This window comes from Fukomys damarensis, unplaced genomic scaffold (genome assembly GCF_012274545.1).
Source record: "Fukomys damarensis isolate Sample0158 unplaced genomic scaffold, DMR_v1.0_HiC HiC_scaffold_11, whole genome shotgun sequence".
In the NCBI taxonomy this organism is placed as follows: Eukaryota; Metazoa; Chordata; class Mammalia; order Rodentia; family Bathyergidae; genus Fukomys; species Fukomys damarensis.
In genome coordinates, this window is record NW_022900923.1 from 19020318 (window position 1) to 19041606 (window position 21289).

The window sequence follows — 21289 nt, forward strand, 5'->3', positions numbered from 1 at the left end:
ATAGAAGGGAAAGAAGAGGAAAATGGAGGAGAAAGAAAGGGAAGGAGAACACATATAGGCTAGAAGATACAAAAATTGTTAGAGTCAATTTGTCACATCCTGACAAATGGAGCCAGAGAAGGATATAAGGGAAGGTTTTCATGATAAATGAGCTATCAAAAAGAATGCTGAAATCACAACCTTACACAAAGGCCACCACAAACACACACACAAAATACTCAAATGAGGACATCTACCTAGCAACTACCTATACAATCTTGGATTGAAGATTGAAGACAACTTTGTTATCGAAACTTGAACCACAGATAACTTAGCTAACTCTCCTTATTGATAAGTAAATGTATATAAGATTGACAAGATATAAACAACATAAAAAAATCAACTGCATTTCTATAACACCAACAAATAATTGATCAATAAAATATAAAAAGTTACATCAACAATAGCACCAAAAAAGAAATTTAACAAAGGCATTTCAGGGATATGTAAGAGAATTTTGTGGGGGGATACGGGGATCAAACTCAGAGGACTTTGTGGTTGTGAGGCAGGCAGCAGCACCACACTAAGAAAAAATTTTAAAAGAACAAAATAAATGAAATGATGCACCGTATTTGTGAATTTGGAGGTTTAATACTGTTAACAGATTACTACTGGATAAAAGGTGTATGGGAATTTTTCCTTCCAACTGATGATAAACCATTGAAATGTGTGTAGCTTTTAAATTTTACTCCCCCGCTTTTCTGTTTGTTTGATACAGTCTCACTGCACATTCCAGGTTGGCCTTAAAACTGCAGAGATCCTCTTGCCTCCACTTCTTGAGTGGTGGCATTACAGGCATGAATCATGATATCCAGGTAAAATTTTAGTACATGTGCTGCCGAAGTGAGCACAATCCAGCTAAAATTTATTCAACTCATATTTTTAAAGTACATAAAAAACCCTGAAAAATATGAACAAATAAGAAAAATATAGATTCAACTCAATTATCATAAATACATCAATTCTCCATAAGGTAATTTTTAAGTTAAAAGCAGTTCTGTTAAAAATATTAAAGGATTTTAAAAATGGGAATAGAAAAGGAGACACTAAAGTTCGAAGGAAAAAACAAATAGAAGGAATACTCTGCAAAACACTGAAAAAGCTACTACTGAGACATTGTAACCTTCTAAGACATTAAAACATACCATAAAGAGACAGCCTAACAAGTAACTTACATTCTCCCAAAGTGTCAATGTCATGAAAAATCAAAGAATTTTATACCAGTTCAGTTAACATGAAGACGCAGGACAAATAAACATAACAAGCAATTCTGAACTGTTACTGAACCACTGATTTTTTTTTCCTTTTTTAAAAATAAAGGACATTAGTAAGAAAACCACTGAAAAATATAAAATTCTCAGATAATAGTATATCAATGTTAATTTTCTAATTTTGGTAATTGTTTGGTTATATAAAAATGCTAAAGCAAAATCAATAGGCAACTACAGAAATTCAGAAGTATAAAATACCAATATAAAATTAATATGTTAACATTTTAAAAATCCAACTATTAAACATTATTTATAAGCGCAGTAAAATAATCCATTCTATAATTATAGGATAACTTTAATAAAAGTTGTTCTGTTGTGACTGGACATGTTTTTATTTTCTTCAGAATTTTCGTATACATAATTAATACTAGTATATATTTTCTATGTAGTACTTAAAATCAATCCTTATAATAAATCTATTTGATGACCAAATCAAAGCATACACACATGCTTGTAGGCATACATAGTCATAAGAGCAGTCATGTGTCACATAAAATTTTCACTGCTATCAGACAACATATTAAAAACACAAAAAAATAGACTGCAAAAAAACAGACTGCATATGCAACAAGTAGACTTCTAAGATTACAATACAGCAGAGAAATTTCTACTGCCTAGTAACTCATTCACATATTAGTAGTAGTGTCAGTGTAACATCTGGGGCCAAGTGGAGTGACTGACCTGTGACATCCAGGTGTGCATGAAGTACTCTATGTGAACAGAATTACGATATCACTGAAAGATGCAACTCTCAGAGCACATCTTCATGTTTAAGCAATGCATGATTACTGTGAAACATCCCTTTGATTTCTGCCTAAGTATTAGGTAATTTCTTTGGTACCTTATATTCTTCATATATTGTTTTTGTTATTTGGAAATTGTTTTTGTGTTTTGGTTTTTTTTTTTTTAGCACAGGGGATTGAACTCGGGTCCTTGCGCTTGCAAGGCAGGTGCCACAACCACTGAGCTAAATCCCCAGCCCTGTTATTTGGAAATTGAATGTTATTTCATATGTGAGCATCTTCATCTTGTTACCCATGTCCTTCACCAAATTTTTTACCCTATTTGCAGCTTTCATTAAAAAGATGAAATTGTTATCAAAGGTATTATAAAATAGGCATTTATCAAGCAAACATGATACCATTCTAATTTAGGTTTAAACTGCGTGTAACATTCTATTATAATAAAGGCTTTTTAAATTTGCATAATTCTATTGCTATTTAAGTCATTTAGCAGATATGAACTTTTCAGCAAGTGATTAAACAAGAAGCTAAATTTCTATCACATGATTTCCTAGTTGTCACAACATGATTACTTAATCTCTCCTACTGCTGTACAGCCAGCTTTACCACAGGCTAACCTGCTTTGATCAGAATCTCAATTTTTATTTTGCTCTTGTTATGCTTATTTTTGCTTATTATGCTTATTTTATGTTTATTTGCTTTGCTTATTTTGCTTATTTGATCTTTATTTTTGCTTTAAGAAAGTTAAAGTCAGTTGGTAGCATTCTCTGCACACTTAAAAATTACTGTTGGGTTTTTCTTCAGAAACTCATTAATAAGTGCAATTATTTGTCTATCCAAACTGTGCTACAATTCTCTTAATCTATTTTAATATCTTATATTTTGAAAATTACACATTAGAAATTGCTATTTTTATTAGTATGTACTTGTACTGTCTTAGTTTAAACTAGTTTGTATAACATCTAATTTCAACTTATGTATGGACTCATTAAATTTGTTGTCCTTTGATGAAAAATAAAAAGACAAGTACTTTTTTAAAGTAACCTTAACTCATTTGACAAAACACAAAACAACCCAAAGTCCTTATAATGGACTAAGAAAGCTAAATACAATTAACCCCCCATTGGTTTACTGGACTGTCAGGCCTGGTCCTACTACTCTGCCTAGAACTTGAAACCAGATACAGTGGACCCTCAAGTTATGACCAGCCAAACATAAAAATAACGTGGGTTATGACTGGAACTTTAGTTTTAACTTAAGACCAAAGACTTGGGGTACGACCCAAATGCTGGCTGCTTGTGCTTCCAGATGGTCTCAGATACAGATTTAACCCTCAAAGAGTTCTGGAAGGAACATTACAACATCCTCTCTTTTGTGGGTTTGAGAAGTCCTCGGCCAATGTCTCTCTAAGGACACTGAGATCTGCCTGTGTACAGGATGAGGAAGACTTTGAACGCTGTGTAGAGGAGCCTGAGCCTTCACTGACCAACCAGCCCTCAGGAACTAACTGAATTCATAAGTCAAACGTCCACTGTATTCAGATGGCTTAGGCACTCATTTCCTTTTTATCCAAAAGTCTTAAAAAACAAACAAACAAACAAACAAACAAAAACAACTTAGTGTCTTTCCACATGGCCAGCCGAGGAAAAGATCAGCATTCTACAATATACATGTTACTTTCTCGTCACTGTCAAAATTAAAAAAAATGGCAAGTACAATCATCCTAAGTTGGAAATAGTCTGTTATTTTTACTGTTTTTCTTTTTTCCCAGCACTTTCAATTTTCCACTTTTTTCTAGCTTAGGGGATTATCTATAATGTAACAGTGAAAATCTTTTCTTGTTCCTCTAATCTAGAGTCTTCAAATGCTCTCCAGCCAAAGACCAACAAGAACACATCCATAGTTAGACGTCTAAGTTTTATTTATTGCTTATTACAAATAAGTCAGCATACTATGGGTAAGCAAGAAGTATGAGCAAGAGGATTTCAGAAATGCCTTAAAGGATTCAGACTCACATTATTTGATTTGAAGGCATGTTCAAGGAAGCAAGGCTTTGTTCTAGACTGGACATTGGTATGTGGGACTAATTCTAGGATAATCACAATATATCTTACTTAGGAGGACCAGACTACTGGGCTGAAGTTATAAATGGTAAAGCTGCAACAATCACCCAAGACTGGGTTGTGCTGTTTTGCTATGTGTGTGTGTGTTTGTGTGTGCACACGCGCTATGTAAACTGATCTTGGTTTTTTATGTCCTTAAATAAGTTTACATTGTAATCTAGGTTTCTGTTTCACCTTTCAAGTCACAGAACAGACTTGTCTGATAGTGATATTCTGTAGAATTATTTTTAAAAGGAGTATATCAAAGCCTACCTATGAATACCAAGCCATTCAGGGAATGCTTTTTCTCTCTAAAGCTCTTACAGTATATTTCAATTTAAGGATTTAAAATTTCTTCGGATATATTCCAATATATTTTATTAAAAATACCTGCATCTAATGTTTAATAGCTAGAAAGTGATACAAACCTATCTATGAACTTAGTATTAAAAAATAGGCTTGGACCGGGGATTTAGCTCAGCGGTTCGGTGGCCTGCCTTGCAAGCGCCAAGGACCCGAGTTCAATCCCCGGTGCCAAAAAAAAAAAAAAAAAAAAAAAGGCTAAATGCAATCAGGTATACGAAGATAACAGAGGATATATAGTAACAGAAAGTAACAGAAGTACTAATCCAAGTTTTGGGGAAAAAAAGAAAAAAAGCTGTAATACAAAGCTTACTTTTCACCTTAATAAAAATAACTGATTATTTTTTCACAAACTGAATATAGAGATGAATGTGCATTAATAATGCTTTTTTTCTCCTTTCACAAAGGACAATACTGTATTGGACAATTTGTAAAACTTGAGTATCTAGAGATAAGAAAATAACACTGTAAAGATGTTAATTTTTTCAATTTTAAAATTATATTGTGATTATGTAAGAGAATATCCTTGTTTTTAAGGAAATATACACTGGTATATTTAAGAGTAAAGGAATGTGTATCTGTACCTAACTGAAGCAATCCAGGGAAAAAATTACATATATATTCTAAAAGAGGTATCAGAGAATAAGACAAAATATTACTGTTTCAACAGTGTATACAAAGAAGGATATGAAGGAACTGTTTTTAGTATTCTTGCTACTTTTCTCTAAAAGATAAAAGATGTCATCGAGCCTCAGAAATTGAGTTGGACAAATCAGCACCCCACATCAAAACTAAAGAGAGAAAAAGTCAAAACAATCCTAACAACTAGAAGAGGTGAGACTAGTGTCTATTCTACTGAAGCCTGAGGTGCCCACACCACAGCAAAGTTAAAAGTTTCAATATAATGATGGGTAAACAATAGTTTATAATTTTCTTATCTCTTAAGACAGTGATCTGATTTTACAGTTTTTGCCTAAAAGTAACTTCTGCTCTTCTTGAATCCAATATTATCACTAAGTTAAAAATATTATTTTAAAACTCTCTTATCACTGACAAGTGAATGAAGAGCTAATTTTGCCATTATGCATCAGAGCTTTTTAGGTCCTAATTAACCCCACAGCATTTGAAATGGCATGTCTTGATGATAGGTCATTTCAGGAAACAAATCTATGATTTTACAATTTAAGTGATTATACCTTTGCTACTACCACTAAAAGATACTGTTAAATGAATCATTTACCTGAGAACTGCCACTGAAACCTGGAGGTTGGCTGTACTCTGTGGAATCAATAATACTACTGCAAAATGAAGAAAGAAAAAATGTGATTTCAGTATTTACATTACTTCAGCAACAAAAAAGTAGATCTAAATAAAAAAATATATAAACCAAATATGACTAATTTCTAAGCAAACATTTACTGCCAATCATTTAATCAGGTATCAAACATACAACCCATAAGCATAAAATCAGCAAATTCCTAATATTTATCCTTTTGCTCATGACCTCAAACATATACACCAAGCAAGAATACAAATTGGGAATAATTTACAAGGTAATCTTCTGCACCAATTTATTTATCTGTGCTTCATTTCCAAATAGAATTATACACACACACACACACACACACACACACACACGTTTAATTTTAAGAAAAGGAAGACTTACAGTACTACAAAAAGAGCATAAGCATGCAATCAAAAGCTATGGTTCACAGACCTTGTTAATTACTCACTATTCCCTCACTGCCAAATGAGATTGGTGTGAACTATTTGTAGATTACGTTTCAAGTCTCAAAATATTGTAACTATGCCAAGTGTGAAAGAAAACTACCAAAAGAATTGGACAAATGTAAAATAACAAGAGTCTTTCACAAAACCCAAAGCTTATATACTAGTTTTAATTTGCCTTAGTCAAACATAATCTATTTTATACAGTAGTTCTTCCTTTTTTTTTTTTTTTTTTTTTTTTGGTATCAGGGATCAAACTCATGACCTCATGCTTGCAAAGCAGGTAGGTGCCACTGCCACTGAGCTCAATTCCCAGCCACATACTGGTTCTTTTTATTTGGTGTATCTTCTGTACATTCTCCTAACTGTAGAAAAAACTCAAAAAGCTCAGAATATCTGTTTCTTCCTCTAGTTACCACTTCTATCACTTCTCTTTCTCATCCTTCAATAAATGGCCCTTAAAAGTTATCAACAGTGGAAAATTGTATAACATACATGCCAAGCATGATAAACTAAGCTATTTGCATGTTTTCTATTGTTCTTCCCCATTTCTGTAATAAAGATGTTTATACTCTTGTCTACCCTAATGAAATTTAGGTAAATGAATGTACTAATTAAAATGGGTTTCAAGGTCCTGAGTTTGATTCCCAGTATCCAAAAAAATGAATAAAATAAAATGGGTGGGTACTTAAAAACACAAAACAATTACTTTAGTTCTGAAATAACCTCAAAGATATTTAGCACGAGACTTTTAAGAGTATATTTCAATTTTGTTTTCAGCTAACAATTAAATACTATGAAAATTAATACTTTTATCATTAGTTCTACTATTAAATGATCATGTCAGAGAGGTGTGCAATAATAAGACAATGTGTATAAAGTTCCCAGTATAATGCTAAAATATGGCAAACAATAAATTTTGGCCTCTATTACAAACTCACTCGAAAACGAAGTCTTACATTTCATCAATATTATAAAATATGAAGAACCGTCCTCACAGTTTTGTTTTGTTTTTTTAACAGCAGCATATATTACTACCTAGGTCTTAATTTATTGTGTTCTTGTTTGTTCCAACAGTAAATTCAATTGTACAAGAAAGAGCGTTTCCTTACATTACAAAGAATTTATGTACTCTTGCTATGGGTTTCTTTCTATGAAATAAAATTAACACTTACCTTCCCTGTAGAATCACATTCTTACTTATGTGACAAAATCATATGCTATTTTCACTCTGCTCTATATATGGATTAGCAGGGCTAAAAATGAGGAGATGCCATACATTCAAAAGTGGTGAACACCTGTAATTCCAGCACTCTGGGAGGCTGAGGCAGGAGGATTGCAAATTCAAGCCTACCTTGGACAGCTTAAGTAGACCATGTCTCAAAATGGTAAAGGGGCCAGGAGAGAAATGTTGCTCATTGTAGAGGTCACAGTTTCAGTCTCCAGTAACAAATTTTTAAAAAAGGTCTTTTTTTTAAAACTAATGAAACCCAATTATCTACCATCTGTAGAGCATTAATAAAAAATTAGGTCGGTGTACATTTAGAGGTCAACAGAATAATTTCTACCTATGATTTTTCACGGCTTTATAATTCTAAATTCTTTGACTACAAGTCTTAATGATACCGATATCATCTTTGTATGTACAGAAAAATAGTATTACATTTAAAATATATATTAATACCAACTAGCTTAAGATACTGAAATTATAGGTCTTAAATGGGATTTTTATTAGGGATGAAAAGCTTTGAGCCATTATGTTATATTCCCATTTTATGTTCTCTAAATGAAGATTTGAAAAATTCTTCATTAACTTACTCAGTTTATAGACATATCTTAGGGAAACAAAATTAGAAACAATAAACTACAAATATGAAAGTGTCAGTTTCTAGTAAACATCAATAAAATTATAAAAATTTAATAAGGACATCAAAAGTGGTAAGGGAAAATAAATTTACAGAGTAGCAACTAAAACCGAATTAGGAATAATACACATTTATTAAGATGAGGAAAATAATATAATTCCTAATGTTCTGGCTGGTAACAATGAGAAGTTTATCTAAAAATGTAAACAAAATCAATGCAGCTGCTAATCTGGGGTTAAAAAAAACTCAGGTAGTATCAATATGTCACATAACTACTCTCACTTCAATTATTTGCTTCCAAAAGCAAACAAGTACTTTATAATTGAAGATAGATGGCTAAAGTCCATTTCACATATACAATACTCTTCTAAACAATGGATAAACCTAAGATAAATCACTGGCTAATTCCTGGTGAAAATAATATGCTTACACTAATTTTAGACTGAGTTATTATTTGAAAAAGTGATTTACAATTTAAATTATTAATATACACATTAGTCAATTAGTAATAAAGGTAATTTTTAAATCTATAAACAAAGACACGAGATAATTTAAGGCTGAACATAAAAGTCAATAATTATAGGATATTTTGAAAAAATGAAAGAACCAAATAGGCTAAAAATTGCCAAGTACACACATGACAAAACAAAAAAATAAGCTCAAAGGAATAAGACTGAAAAATACTGATTTGCCTCCAACAAAACTCGTGAAGTCTCAGGTTTTTATACAAAGTGTTATATTTGACTTTATATTCTACTACCTCTTCCCAATTCATTTACTTCATGGAGGAAAAATGTTTAATTATCCGATGATACAGGTGCTACATGCTCTTGAGTTTTTAAAACTATCTGGAAATAACTACAGAACAAAATTTAAAAATAAACTTAGAGGAAGTATTCCAAAACAGTAAGAAAAGATTCAAAGGTTGTGACATCAGAAGAGAGAAAATATGATAGGACCTGGGTAGGAAAGAGACAAACTAAAGAAATGAAAAGTGGTAGCATAACTTGAAGTTTCATTATCACAGTGGGGCCTGGTGGAAGAGGTGGGTCCCTGGGCACATGACGCAGGAGGGTGCGTCTCCTTTACCACTCTTCCTCTCATGCTCTACCTCCTGGCTGCCATGCCCCAATCTATTTCCCCTACCATGCTCTTCTACCACGCCATCTTGAACTGGAGCCAGCAAGCTGTCCATGGACTGAAATACAAGCCAAAATAAATCTCTTTCTTTAGCTGCAGGTATATTTTGTCCCAGCAACAACGAAAGTGACTAAGCCAATAATCAAAGGGATGAATTACCTGTATGACTCTAATAGCTATAAGCAACAGGATGTGATCACAGTCAGTAAACAGAACCCACAGGAGACAAATGATAAATACCAATAATTTGTTTTGTTTAAGGAGACTTAATTTTAACTTTTCTGCCTCTCCCAAGCCCAGGACTTGAGTTAAAATATTTTCAAAACATTACAGAAAAATGTGCAACTTTACAAAAAAAAAAAAAAAAAAAAAAAAAAAAAAAAAAAAAAAAAAAAAAAAAAAAAAAAAAAAAAAAAAAAAAATTCGTTCCCCCATCTTTCCCAAATGATGAAATATGCTAAAGATAGTTATATAAGTGTATAGTAGAGTATTTGTACTTTCTTTTATAAAGAGAAAAATAGTCCTATCTGAATTAAGATTTTAAAACATGTCAGCATCAGCAATACAGACACAAAAATCAAATAAACCCGCTTCCATACTTTCCTAAGCAACATTTCCATATGTACCTGCACCTTTATCTCTAGTATCTATTTCAGAACTACTGACTCATATTTGGTAACACAGTTACAAAATCTCTATTTCAAACAAGTCTATTTCAAGATGGGTAAGTCACGCTTGTCCTAAATAGAGATTTCAAATCTCTATTTCTGGCCTGAACTCAAATTTGTCCTCTATAAGACTTCAGATCTCAAAATTTAAATGGATTGTTAATATTTTCATGAAGCAGTGATAATTACAGTGTATAACAAGAATCCGAAGATGTCTACAAATCAAACTCAATAAAGTTTTAGATTTAAACTGCATCCTGATGGATTTAAATTCTTGGAATCAAAAAAGTCTACTTATACTGTACTGCATTTAAAAAATAACAATCAATTCACCAGCTTAGGGTTTCAGGTTCTGTCATATTCACAAGTAATACACATTTAAAAAGAAATGCAAATGATTGATCAGCATATGACAAACTGTTCAAGCTCTTGGATAATGGAAAAAATAGAATTGAGCTATTAATGAAAAAAAAGGTAAAGAATAAGTAAATGAAAATCTAAAAATTCAGTATCTTTCAATACCTATGGCAAGTTTAACAATTTCACAAGGAGAGGGTCAGCATAAAGCTCGTGACCTTTAATAGAACAATAGAACAATCAAGTGGTTTTGCTATTACTACAACATCATAGGCAAACATCATAAAATACAGTCAAATATGATTGATTTTCCTACATCCTCAAGACAGGTGAGTCAGGCTTGCTCTAAATCAACAGGAAAATAGGCTTCTTTAACAACAGGCGTATTTTAACAAATACCAGCAGCTTCCGAATAAGTGAGGCAAATGGACTAAAAAATATGTCTTACAACCCCCAAATGGGGCAAAGTCCAGTAATTTTACACATCTATATCCAAAACATCCTTGGGCAGCTAAGTCATAAATATGTTAGCCCCTATATAAGCCTAATACCTTTCCAGTAATTGCCTAAAAGTACTAAATACCTATGAAATAAAATGTGAAAAAGGAGTCATTAACACCACATTATTTACTTTTTCAAGTCAAAGATTTAACATGAAAAAAGTGAAGAAGAGGGGCTGGGGATTTAGCTCAGTGGTTCTGCCACCTGCCTCACAAGCACAAGATCCAGAGTCTGATTCCCCATACCAAAAAAAAAAAAAAAAAAAAAAAAAAAAAGTGAAGAAGATCTAAAATCAAAAGTTTTACCTGTATTTCATTTATAAATTTCCCTCTTCCTTATCACAAAAAACTCTAAGGACAACTCAGAATTTAAACTGGTATATGATTCTCTTAAAGAGTTAGATTTATCATCAATAGCAAATTTCTAATCATTGAAAGTATTTTAAAGAGACTATAAATCAGAAAATAGTACTGTATTATACTGTATTTACTATTTTATTTTTAGGAAGAGAAAGTTTAAAACTAGTAACTGGATTATATTATAGTGAATCCAGCTGAAGCACAGAAGCTTCGACTAATTTTCTTTAAACCAAGTTCTTTGAAGTTCTGAAAACAAAAATATGAGATTGATAATTGATAATTCTAAAATACTTGCTAAAAGAAAAAAAGGAATATGAAACAATTATTTCAAATGTTTTTAACATGACAGAAGTAATATTAATGTAAAACACTCAGAAATTTATAGGCAAAATGCTAATAATGAGTTTGAAGAGAATTTAAAATCTATAGGAAAATATGTCAATGTTCTTCATCTCACTTTATTTACAGCTAGTCATTAAACAAGACTAAGTTTGTACTAAGCTTCTGGCTTCACAAGTTTCAGAATAACTATTTCACTTACACATTTAAACTAAGTAAAATTTAAAGAACCCCAAATCTATATCTATTAGCCCTTGTAGAATAAAGTTGACCTCTATCAAAAATTCAGACAATAACACTCTAAAAATGTTTCAATCTAAACAAAATTTGCATTATCATTATACTTTCAGAAAAGAATGACAAAAGGTTTCACTTTCTCATTTAAAGTTTGAACTAAAAATTTAAAGATGTATAGACTATTAATAATCCTCTAAAAGAATGGATTTTTTGGGCTGGGGATTTAGCTCAGCGGTTCGGTGGCCTGCCTTGTAAGCACAAGGACCCAAGTTCGGTGGCCTGCCTTGTAAGCACAAGGACCCAAGTTCAATCCCCAGTACTAAAAAAAAAAATAAAAGAATGGATTTTCTAATGTATATTCATAATGACCCTTTCAGATAAAAGAATCAATTCCACTTGGCAACAAACAGATTAAGCTTGTCCAACACTAGTTTACTCATTATATCTCTCATACACATACATTCATACATGCACACTATGCAATGTAAACTATAGTTTATACTGCAAATTGTGGAAACTTTCTTCCTTAGAATCTAAAGCAAGATCAGTAAGTCTGCGAGAGAAGCAATGTGGTTTGAACTGATTCTCATATAAGAAAGTTGTCACAGGGAAAGATTTAAAAGGTTAAAAATGATTCTACTAAATTTATCAAGAGAATCATATACTCACACCACTCCCAAACCAATAAAGCCTAGTCGACAATTTTCAAACAAGATAAAAATAGTTTGTTTTAATTTCATGCTTCAATTAAACATCACAAACTATGAAAACTGAGTGCCATTCTATTTTAAGTATTTACTCAAAAATATACTTTAAGCCCATACTAATTATAAATGTTCTTATAAAAATAAGTTCAAAGAAAAAATTCATATTCATAAGATTACCTTAAAAATGGGAAATTCACATAAACTATCACATTATAAAAGTAGGAACAAAATAAATTGGTCCTTTTTTAAAAAAGTGATTAACCGTAACTCCTGCTTCTCCTCCCCTTTCATTCACTTTTTACAGAAAGGGCCTATAAAAATAATACAGAGGGTGTCCTCAGCTAGATTCTGGGAGACAGAGAGAAGAGAATAAATAGGGAGAGGAGAAAACTACTTAACTGAATCCAGGGGAGGATTCTAGGCAAAAGAAACAACATAAAATTTGTTGTTACCAATGATTTTAAGCAGGAACGAAAGCATGTGTTTCTGGCAATAAATGCCTAAGAGAATAGGTGAGAAAACCACTGCTAGACTCCACCTGATGCTTAGATCTAAAGAAGGCAGCAGGAAGAGTAAAGACAGGATGTGACAATTATGGGAATTTACTTAGGACAAATATAAAATGGGTGAGGGGGATTCCCATCATTTGGATTTTTTCATTTCATGTAAATGCCCAGTTTAATAAATATACACCCAGCCATCTACCTAAGGAATTCAATGGCCTGATACATAAAGAAGGCCCTCCTTATAGAAAAATAAATGAATCCCAAAAAACACTTTTTAAAGTAGGCCTCCTTAAAGAGGTCAAATCTTAAAGATTGAGGACTGAACACCAAAGCTATCCAACATTTAAACAATGAAGCTAAAAATTATGAAAGAGGTTATTATAGCAACTACATGTTATTTCTTAAAAATAAAGAAAAAACAAATATTTAGTGTAACATTCTTCACAGCAACTATTTTGTATCTAAATTTTAAGGGCCATTTTCAAGAGTATTTAAGGTCTACATCAATTTTCCCAAAGGCCTCTCTCAATCCCAAACTATTTGAAATCATTTGCTTAAAAGTACCAAAACATTCTTTTAAAGAAAATACTTCTTGCCTATTTCCTCTTCAATTGTTAGTAAGCATAACTGCCAGAATCTCATCTGACAATTACTTTGCAAGCAATTTTAGCAATTCTCCAACATTTTCATAGACTTTCATAGTCTTACAGATAAAATCCTAATCCAAACTACAATCTCCTTGCTGCTAGACTGCTAAAATGCTTCCAATGACATATGGTTGGGGAGGACAAGACAGTATGTTTCTCTATCTTCCACGTAGAAATTGACATAAAGATTTTAAAATAGAAATCAGATTCTGTACAACACTATCCAATAACATTTCATCATATTTATTTATATTTACTTTTTTACTTTTTTTCAAGTGTTGGCTTAAATGTCACCCCCTAAGAGAAGTCCAATGAGCCAAATTAAATGGAATCCTATAGCAAACTCATGTATTAATGTTATGTATTTGCTTATTTGATATCTCCCCCAACCTCTACAAACACATCCTAATTATGGTAAATTCCATAAGGGTAGTTTTGGCAGACAGATTCAACACCCAGAACAGTCTCCAGTATATTAGATAACATTCAGTAGAGAAATTAAGTGAATGCATTATATTCATTAAGTACATGAAGTGAATGCACACATTCATAAAATCCCACATTAGCAACAAAAGCTTGGAAGTGATAAAAAATACGCTACTAATAATCAGAGAGGAACATGGCAAAGGAAACATCACCGGTTTATTAAGTGTAACTTATGATACGAAAATTTTGCTTTACTGTGTGCACTTATACAACAAAAACTTTATTGTCAAAGACCTCATATATCAGAAAATGAGCTCTAGGTAAAGGTATCAATATTCCACAGATACAGTCATTTGAAATGTTTTAAAGAAATAAAGTTGGGTGGAAAATCAGCTGAATTAAACAGGTTAGGATGACCACAGAATCAACACAAATTCACAAGAATTTTTCATACTATGGTTAATGCAGGAAAATATCAAAACTTTTACTAATACACCTTAACTAAAACATCCCCTCCATTCTTTTCCCCATATACCATACCAAACTGACCGTTAATACCTTTCCTGAAATGATTAAAATTCTGAAGACTACTGTAATGTACTAGTAGTGGATTTCCTGATATTCCACATGTTATCCTAAACTACCTGTCTGAAAGTTTCCACTATACCATTATCCTAAATGGATTAGAAAATAACAAATGAGTATGTAAAATTGTTCTTGCTCTGAATATGTCGGGCACAAAAATTTAAAATGTATAGTACACATTTCAGTATCTATTTTAAAATTTAAAATATAGCACATATTTCATGAAATTTTACAGCCAGAAGGTATATTCATTCAATATATTTTACAAATATTTAAATGAAGCTTACCATGATTTGGGGAAAGGGAGTCATGAGCAAAACAACTATAACCCCTGCTCTAATAAGGCAAACAGAATCAAGAATTAAATAAATCTATTATAAGAAAATACCAGGTCGAGCTAAATTAACAAGTAGATATTACTGCCATCATTTTAAATCTGGGAATAGTGCATCAGGAAAATTGAATGAGTTAGAGAAAATATCCAAGATTTTTTTATAATTTTTTCCCCTCAACCTTACGATTTCATGTTCCTAAGTTTAATTTTGAATGTGACCTGGCTTCAATTCAAAGATATGTAAAACTATTATTATTTCAAGAAATTCACCAACTCTTTACTTTAATCCAACTGTGAATTCAAAATATAATATACAGCACATACAACTCACTATTCCTTAACCAAAAGCATTAACAAAACAGATGGGCCACCTGAATCTCATTTCTAGATTATCACCAGAAGTAATTTCTCAGGGGTTTCATGAATTGCATTGCATTGCAAAGGCTCACAAGGACTATTACCCTACACATACTTTGTAACACAAATCCTAAGTAATTCCTAGAGTAAAGCTTTGTACCTGTGTGATGGAGAAGGAGCTTCAAACTGAGGCACTGTGCTGTCTTCACTCACAGGAGAGTACAAGCCGCTCATTTCCTAAAAATGCAATTATTTGAATTACAGTAAATATCTAAACAAAAGATGAATAAATCAAAAAGACAAACATTTTATTCCTTTACAGTCATGGATTTTCATCAGTCCCTTTTGATGTCAACAGCCAAATTTCTCAGGGATTCCTCTCCAAAGAGTACAAAAGCAAAGATAATCTGAAAATTGAAGAGTAAGACTTTGCTTTATCACCTATTGTTAGGGAACTATATCTAATACTGTTCATCACTAATGATGCCAGCAAATATGGAAAAAGACAAAGACAAGTATTTTAAAGAAGACTTAACAATATACCATGTGAATAATCAATTAGCAAATCATTCATATAACCTACTGATATATAATAAATCAAATAAATATGAAGGTGAGATGATAACTGGAGCATAAAGTCATTTTCTACTTTAAAAAATTGTACACAGGAAGAAAATAATATGCTTATTAATTCAAAATTAAGCTTTCTTCAATAATGACAAACTAATTTTTCATTATTAAACCTAAGGGAAAGGCCTCAAACAATTATCACATAAATTATAGTTCTAAATTATAATAACAAATAGCTTTTTTTCATATTATTTTTTGATAATTTGAAATTTGAAAATGCTTCTTACACCACATTAACAGGTAGAATATTGCTGGATAATTCAGGCTCAGCTCAATCTATAATCAAGTAAGTAACATAAATATAACAAGTTGGAAATGCTACATGGGACATTCAAATTCCACAAAATATTATATCTGTTATCCTTGAACATATTCTGTATGTCAGAAAAAGAAAATCTAACATGTAAATAATAAAAACCACACATTGAATTTAAATATTGCCAAAGGCAATATGTAAATTTATATCCCAATAGCCAACAAGCTCCCAATAATCCTCCAGTGGAGTCCATAACTAAACTATATTTTATTATAAATTCCCAATTGATTTACTAACACGATAAAATATTAAGAAAATTAAGTGCTTTGTTTGCATATCAAGAAAATGTTCATAATATCTTTTCCCATAAAAACGTACTCTCAATCAAAACTAAAGTAACATCTGTTTCTTTTCTTCATAACCAAGACCAATCTAATAAATTTAAAGCAACTTTAAGAAAAGGTTGCAATTTCATGAAATTGAAAAACTGCTAGAGATGTGAGAAAGTGTTGATTTCTTACTTCCACTCTTTTAATATCCTCTTCCAAAACACTTAGTTCCTTCTGGATCTGTTCCAGTTGCTGTAGATGAGAGAGAGACAGAGAGAGAGAGACAGAGAGAGAGACAGAGAGAGAGAGAGAGAGAGAGAGAGAGAGAGGCAGAGGGAAAAATAAAAAGCTTAAATCAAACCACATCAGTATCATCCTGTTCATAAATTATATTTCATAAATGATTTCTAGAAAACTTAACACTAATGGTAAATTAGGACTATGAAAAATCACCATTTAAAAAACAAACAGCTGCAAGCTGTTAAGTTCAAATGTAGAGACTGAGTCTTTAAGGAAGCACAATGTTGTACTTCTTTAATACAACAGAGATTGACTTTACAATAAAAATATGAAAGATGAGCAATGACAATAAGTGACTGAAAGAAATACAAGATATTCAAAGAACTTTCATATTACCTTATTTGTTAAAAATACAAAAACAAATTCAGCATGTCGCCTCACTAATCACCCCACCTTAAAAGTAAAAGCCTGAAACAGGTTAAATCCTACCACCTAAAAGCAATGATAAAGTAGCATCTTAACATGTTATGGATTTTTAAAACATATTTAAGATATTAATCTTTTATATTTTGTCTGTTGCATCATAACCATTTTCCATGCTATTAAAATGCAAACACTTTAACTGCTGAATAACATTTAACAATATATTTAAGTATTCTTCTTTTACTAGACATTTAAGTTGTTTATGAACTATAGGATAAATAATTTTGGAAGTTAGGAATAGTAGCACATACCTGTAATCTTAATTCTCAGAGGCTGAGGCAGGAGGATCACAAGTTCAAACCCAGCCTGAATTCACTGAATCAATTCAGTAACTTAGTGAGATACTATCTCAAAATTTTTTTTTAAAAAGGGGTAGGGAATATAATAACTCAATGCAAAGGCCCTGGGTTCAATCCCTAGTACCACAAACAATAATAATAATTTTGGAATATAATGGGTTCTTTCAGATTTTATCTCCTTTTATTTTAGAAAATATTTCAGATTTTAAGAGTATAACATGAAATTATTAAACCAAAATAAATTTAGAAAATCTTCAGTACATAACACAATACAGCTGTTCAGAAACACTATACCTACTTAAATTTCCATCACTAGCATGTATCATCAGCTGTCTTACCCTAACTAGAAATACTGAACCAAAGTTTAAAATGTAAAATAATGGAATAATTTTCAAAATACAAAATAATGAGTAATTACATAATATTGATTGTCAGATGTGAAACACGAAGATGAAGCACCAAAAGGTTAATTAAGTTTGACCATGATCATACCCCAAGTAAGTGGCAGAACCAGAATTATTCCCTTCATATCCCCACTGGGGATTGAAAACCTAGGGCCTTCACACTCAACTATATTCACAGTGCCCATCCCCACAACTTGGTTTTTATTTTGAGACAAGATCTTACTAGATTGTCTAGGCTGGATTCAAACTTGCAATCCTCTTTCCTAGCTCTCCCAAAGAGCTGGGAATATAAGTATGTGCCACCATGCCCGGCTCAGAATTGCAACTCAAATCAAGGTAACCTTCATGTTCCAGAACTCATGCTTTTAAAAACTACTAAAGTTGTACTGTATCTTGAAAACAGTACCTTATGGTTCATTTCTTTGATGACTGGGGTATGTGTGTATGTGTGTATGTGCGTGTTTAGGTTTATTAGCTTTAGTACCTTCTCTTCTGTACCAATACAGGCACAGTTGATCATCTAGCTGATAATTTATTAATTCAAATATTTTCCAACCCTAGGCATTTTTCTAAACACTGAAAAAAATAGTACATTGGGGGCTGGGGATATGAACAACTGGATAACTAAAATTAGATCTGAAATGAAATCAAAGAGTGAGTCTTAATTAACAGAACTTTTCCAGGTGGAAAACAATGGGGAAAGACAGAGTAACCTGAGTAAAAATTAATATATGTAACAGTTCAAAAGGTATAAGAAAGGGAAATAATAAATGTGAAGCAATGGCAATTAATGAGATTGTCCATGAAATTACCGTTGTGTAGTTGGAAAAGACAAAAAACAAAGACAAGATGGTAGGAAAATAACATGTTGAAGAAATGGACAAAGGAAAAAGCAGTATTAACCAGAAGGACAAGAAAGGTAAAATGTCAGTATATCATCAGAGAAATCAGGGGTTAACACAGTAATCATTGGTGCCAAAAACTTTCAACTTAAAGACTTTCTACTTTAATAAACTTTCATACACCAAAAAATGTGTTATATAATATTTCTACCTTTACACAAATACTACTCTTCCTGAAAAGGTACCGCCTGTCTTGGAACTCTCAAAAGAAGGATGATCAACTGAGAAAATTTCAAATGCCCTAGTGCACAGGGTTGGGCAGGAATTCACAACTTGTACTTAATTCCACTGCCATTGCCAACAATTAGTCTTCCCCCCTAACACAAAATCACTCAGTCTACCACATACAAAGCACCTAAATTGCTCTCTACCCATTTTGATCATTTTTAAACATCACAGTTATTTCTACCATCACCAAAAACTTGGTTCATGAACATTGACAATTCCAGTGACGCTGACCACTAGGTCAGTAAAGTATTCCCTTAGTCATTTCTTAAACATTTTCATGTAATTACTTTGAAATGTTCCAGTCTTAAAATCTCTATGTAAACAAATGTTTTATTCTGCGGTATCTCTAGTATGCTTGAAGTACTGCTTTTTAAAAATATAACTAGAAGAAGGATGAAACTAAGCATCAACAATGTCATCATTGGGTCAGAAGTTTAGCTCAGTGGTGCTGTTGCCTGCCTTGTAAGCGCAAGGTCCCATGTTCAATCCCCAGTACCAGAAAGGAAAAAAAAAAAAGTCAACATCAAATGACAGCCAGCATTACTTGTAAATGATACATAACTGAGATAAACAATAATTTCTGTAACACTTTTGACTTTCTAATGTCACCTGACATCTCCAAATATCAACTCTAATGTTCTTTTCTCTGAAGATACTGTCCCATCCTCCAAGTGCCTTGATGCTTCTGTTGGCTTATTTATTGGTATATAGGGAGGCTATTATATGTAAGATAAAGTACATAAAATTGCTAATATACAAATAATTTTGATTCTAAAAACAGTAATTTCATATGGGCCATTTAAAATAGAATGAAAGTAAAAATGCTGCCCTGATGAATTTATCTGTAAAATAAAAAATATAATGATTTAATCTATTAAGTCTGAAATGGTATTAGGTAAGAAATCTTAAAAAGGAAACCAGGCAGAGTGACGCATGCCTGTGATCCCAGCACTCTGGAAGGCTGAGATAAGAGAGGATTGCAAGTTCAAGCACAGCCTGTAACTCGTAACTTAGCAAGACGCTGTCTCAAAATAAAAAATAGGTTAGGGATATAGCTCAGTACAAAGACCCCAGGTTCAATCCCCAGTACCACAGGATAGCAAAAATAAACAGAAATGATAAAAAAAGGAAAAAGTTATATACATTAACAAGTTGGAGAGATAAGACAACACTACTTCAGAGCATTGCCCTAAGTCATTAACAATAGCATTCTCTTAATATCAAATGCCAAAGAAATTTTATAGAAATATTTACGTTTAAATAAAGTGACATGGACTGGGGATTTAGCTCAGTGGCACTGCGCCTGACTTGCAAGCACAAGGTCCTGAGTTCGAACTCCGGTACAAATGAACAAACAAACAATGAAAACTAATAAATTTTCAGAGGTCCTTATCAAATGAAATGTAAAGAATTCAAAATTTAAAAGTCCTCAATAAATATTACCTTTGGGACTTATTTATCTGAACTCCACTACTGGATGAAACAGATATGCTTGGGTATTAAACTCATGTGAATTCTGTTTTTTATAAGCTAATGTAATCTAGAATAGATTTTTTATAATTATTTCAAACTAAAGAATTTTTAGGGAAAAAAGCTAGTAAAGAGAAAGGAGTAGCAAAGTATACTAATTCTAAGAGTTTCTACCCAATGCAAAGCATATAGCTAGATAACAGCACAAAGCCGAAGTGAAAATGGAATGTGTGGGTCAAAACTGTTACTCTATTACCACCCTGCAAATATATACATACAATTCCTAATGACAGATTTGATTTTAAAATTTCATTCATTCCAACCACAGCAAAATTTTTAAAGTTGTAAAATAACCCATAGAACAACCACAACTAAAAATAAGTAAAGAGGGAGCAAAATAAGACAGCTTATTTAAAAGCAGCTACTAAAAAACTATACAAAGAAATGAATTAAAAAACCATTATCTATGAATTTGAGCCAGGTACGGTGGCACACAATTGTAAACTCAGGAGGCTGAAGCAGGAGGAGCAAAAGTTCAAGGCCAGCCTGGGCTACTTAGTAAGACCCTGTGCTAAAAATAAGTAAAGAGGGAGCAAAATAAGACAGCTTATTTAAAAGCAGCTACTAAAAAACTATACAAAGAAATGAATTAAAAAACCATTATCTATGAATTTGAGCCAGGTACGGTGGCACACAATTGTAAACTCAGGAGGCTGAAGCAGGAGGAGCAAAAGTTCAAGGCCAGCCTGGGCTACTTAGTAAGACCCTGTGTGA

The 21289-nt window shown here is 32.2% G+C and overlaps 1 protein-coding gene across 1 annotated transcript in view; it reads right to left on the reverse strand.

Annotated features, from left to right (window-relative positions):
• Cop1 (COP1 E3 ubiquitin ligase) overlaps nt 1–21289 on the reverse strand; it is a 178275-nt gene that overhangs the window by 109692 nt on the left and 47294 nt on the right. The window contains exons 6-8 of the mRNA XM_033762106.1: nt 16682–16741; nt 15435–15511; nt 5759–5816 (exon numbers count right to left, since the gene is read on the reverse strand). Coding sequence (XP_033617997.1) covers nt 5759–5816; nt 15435–15511; nt 16682–16741 — 195 coding nt within the window. The remainder of the gene's footprint in view (nt 1–5758; nt 5817–15434; nt 15512–16681; nt 16742–21289) is intronic.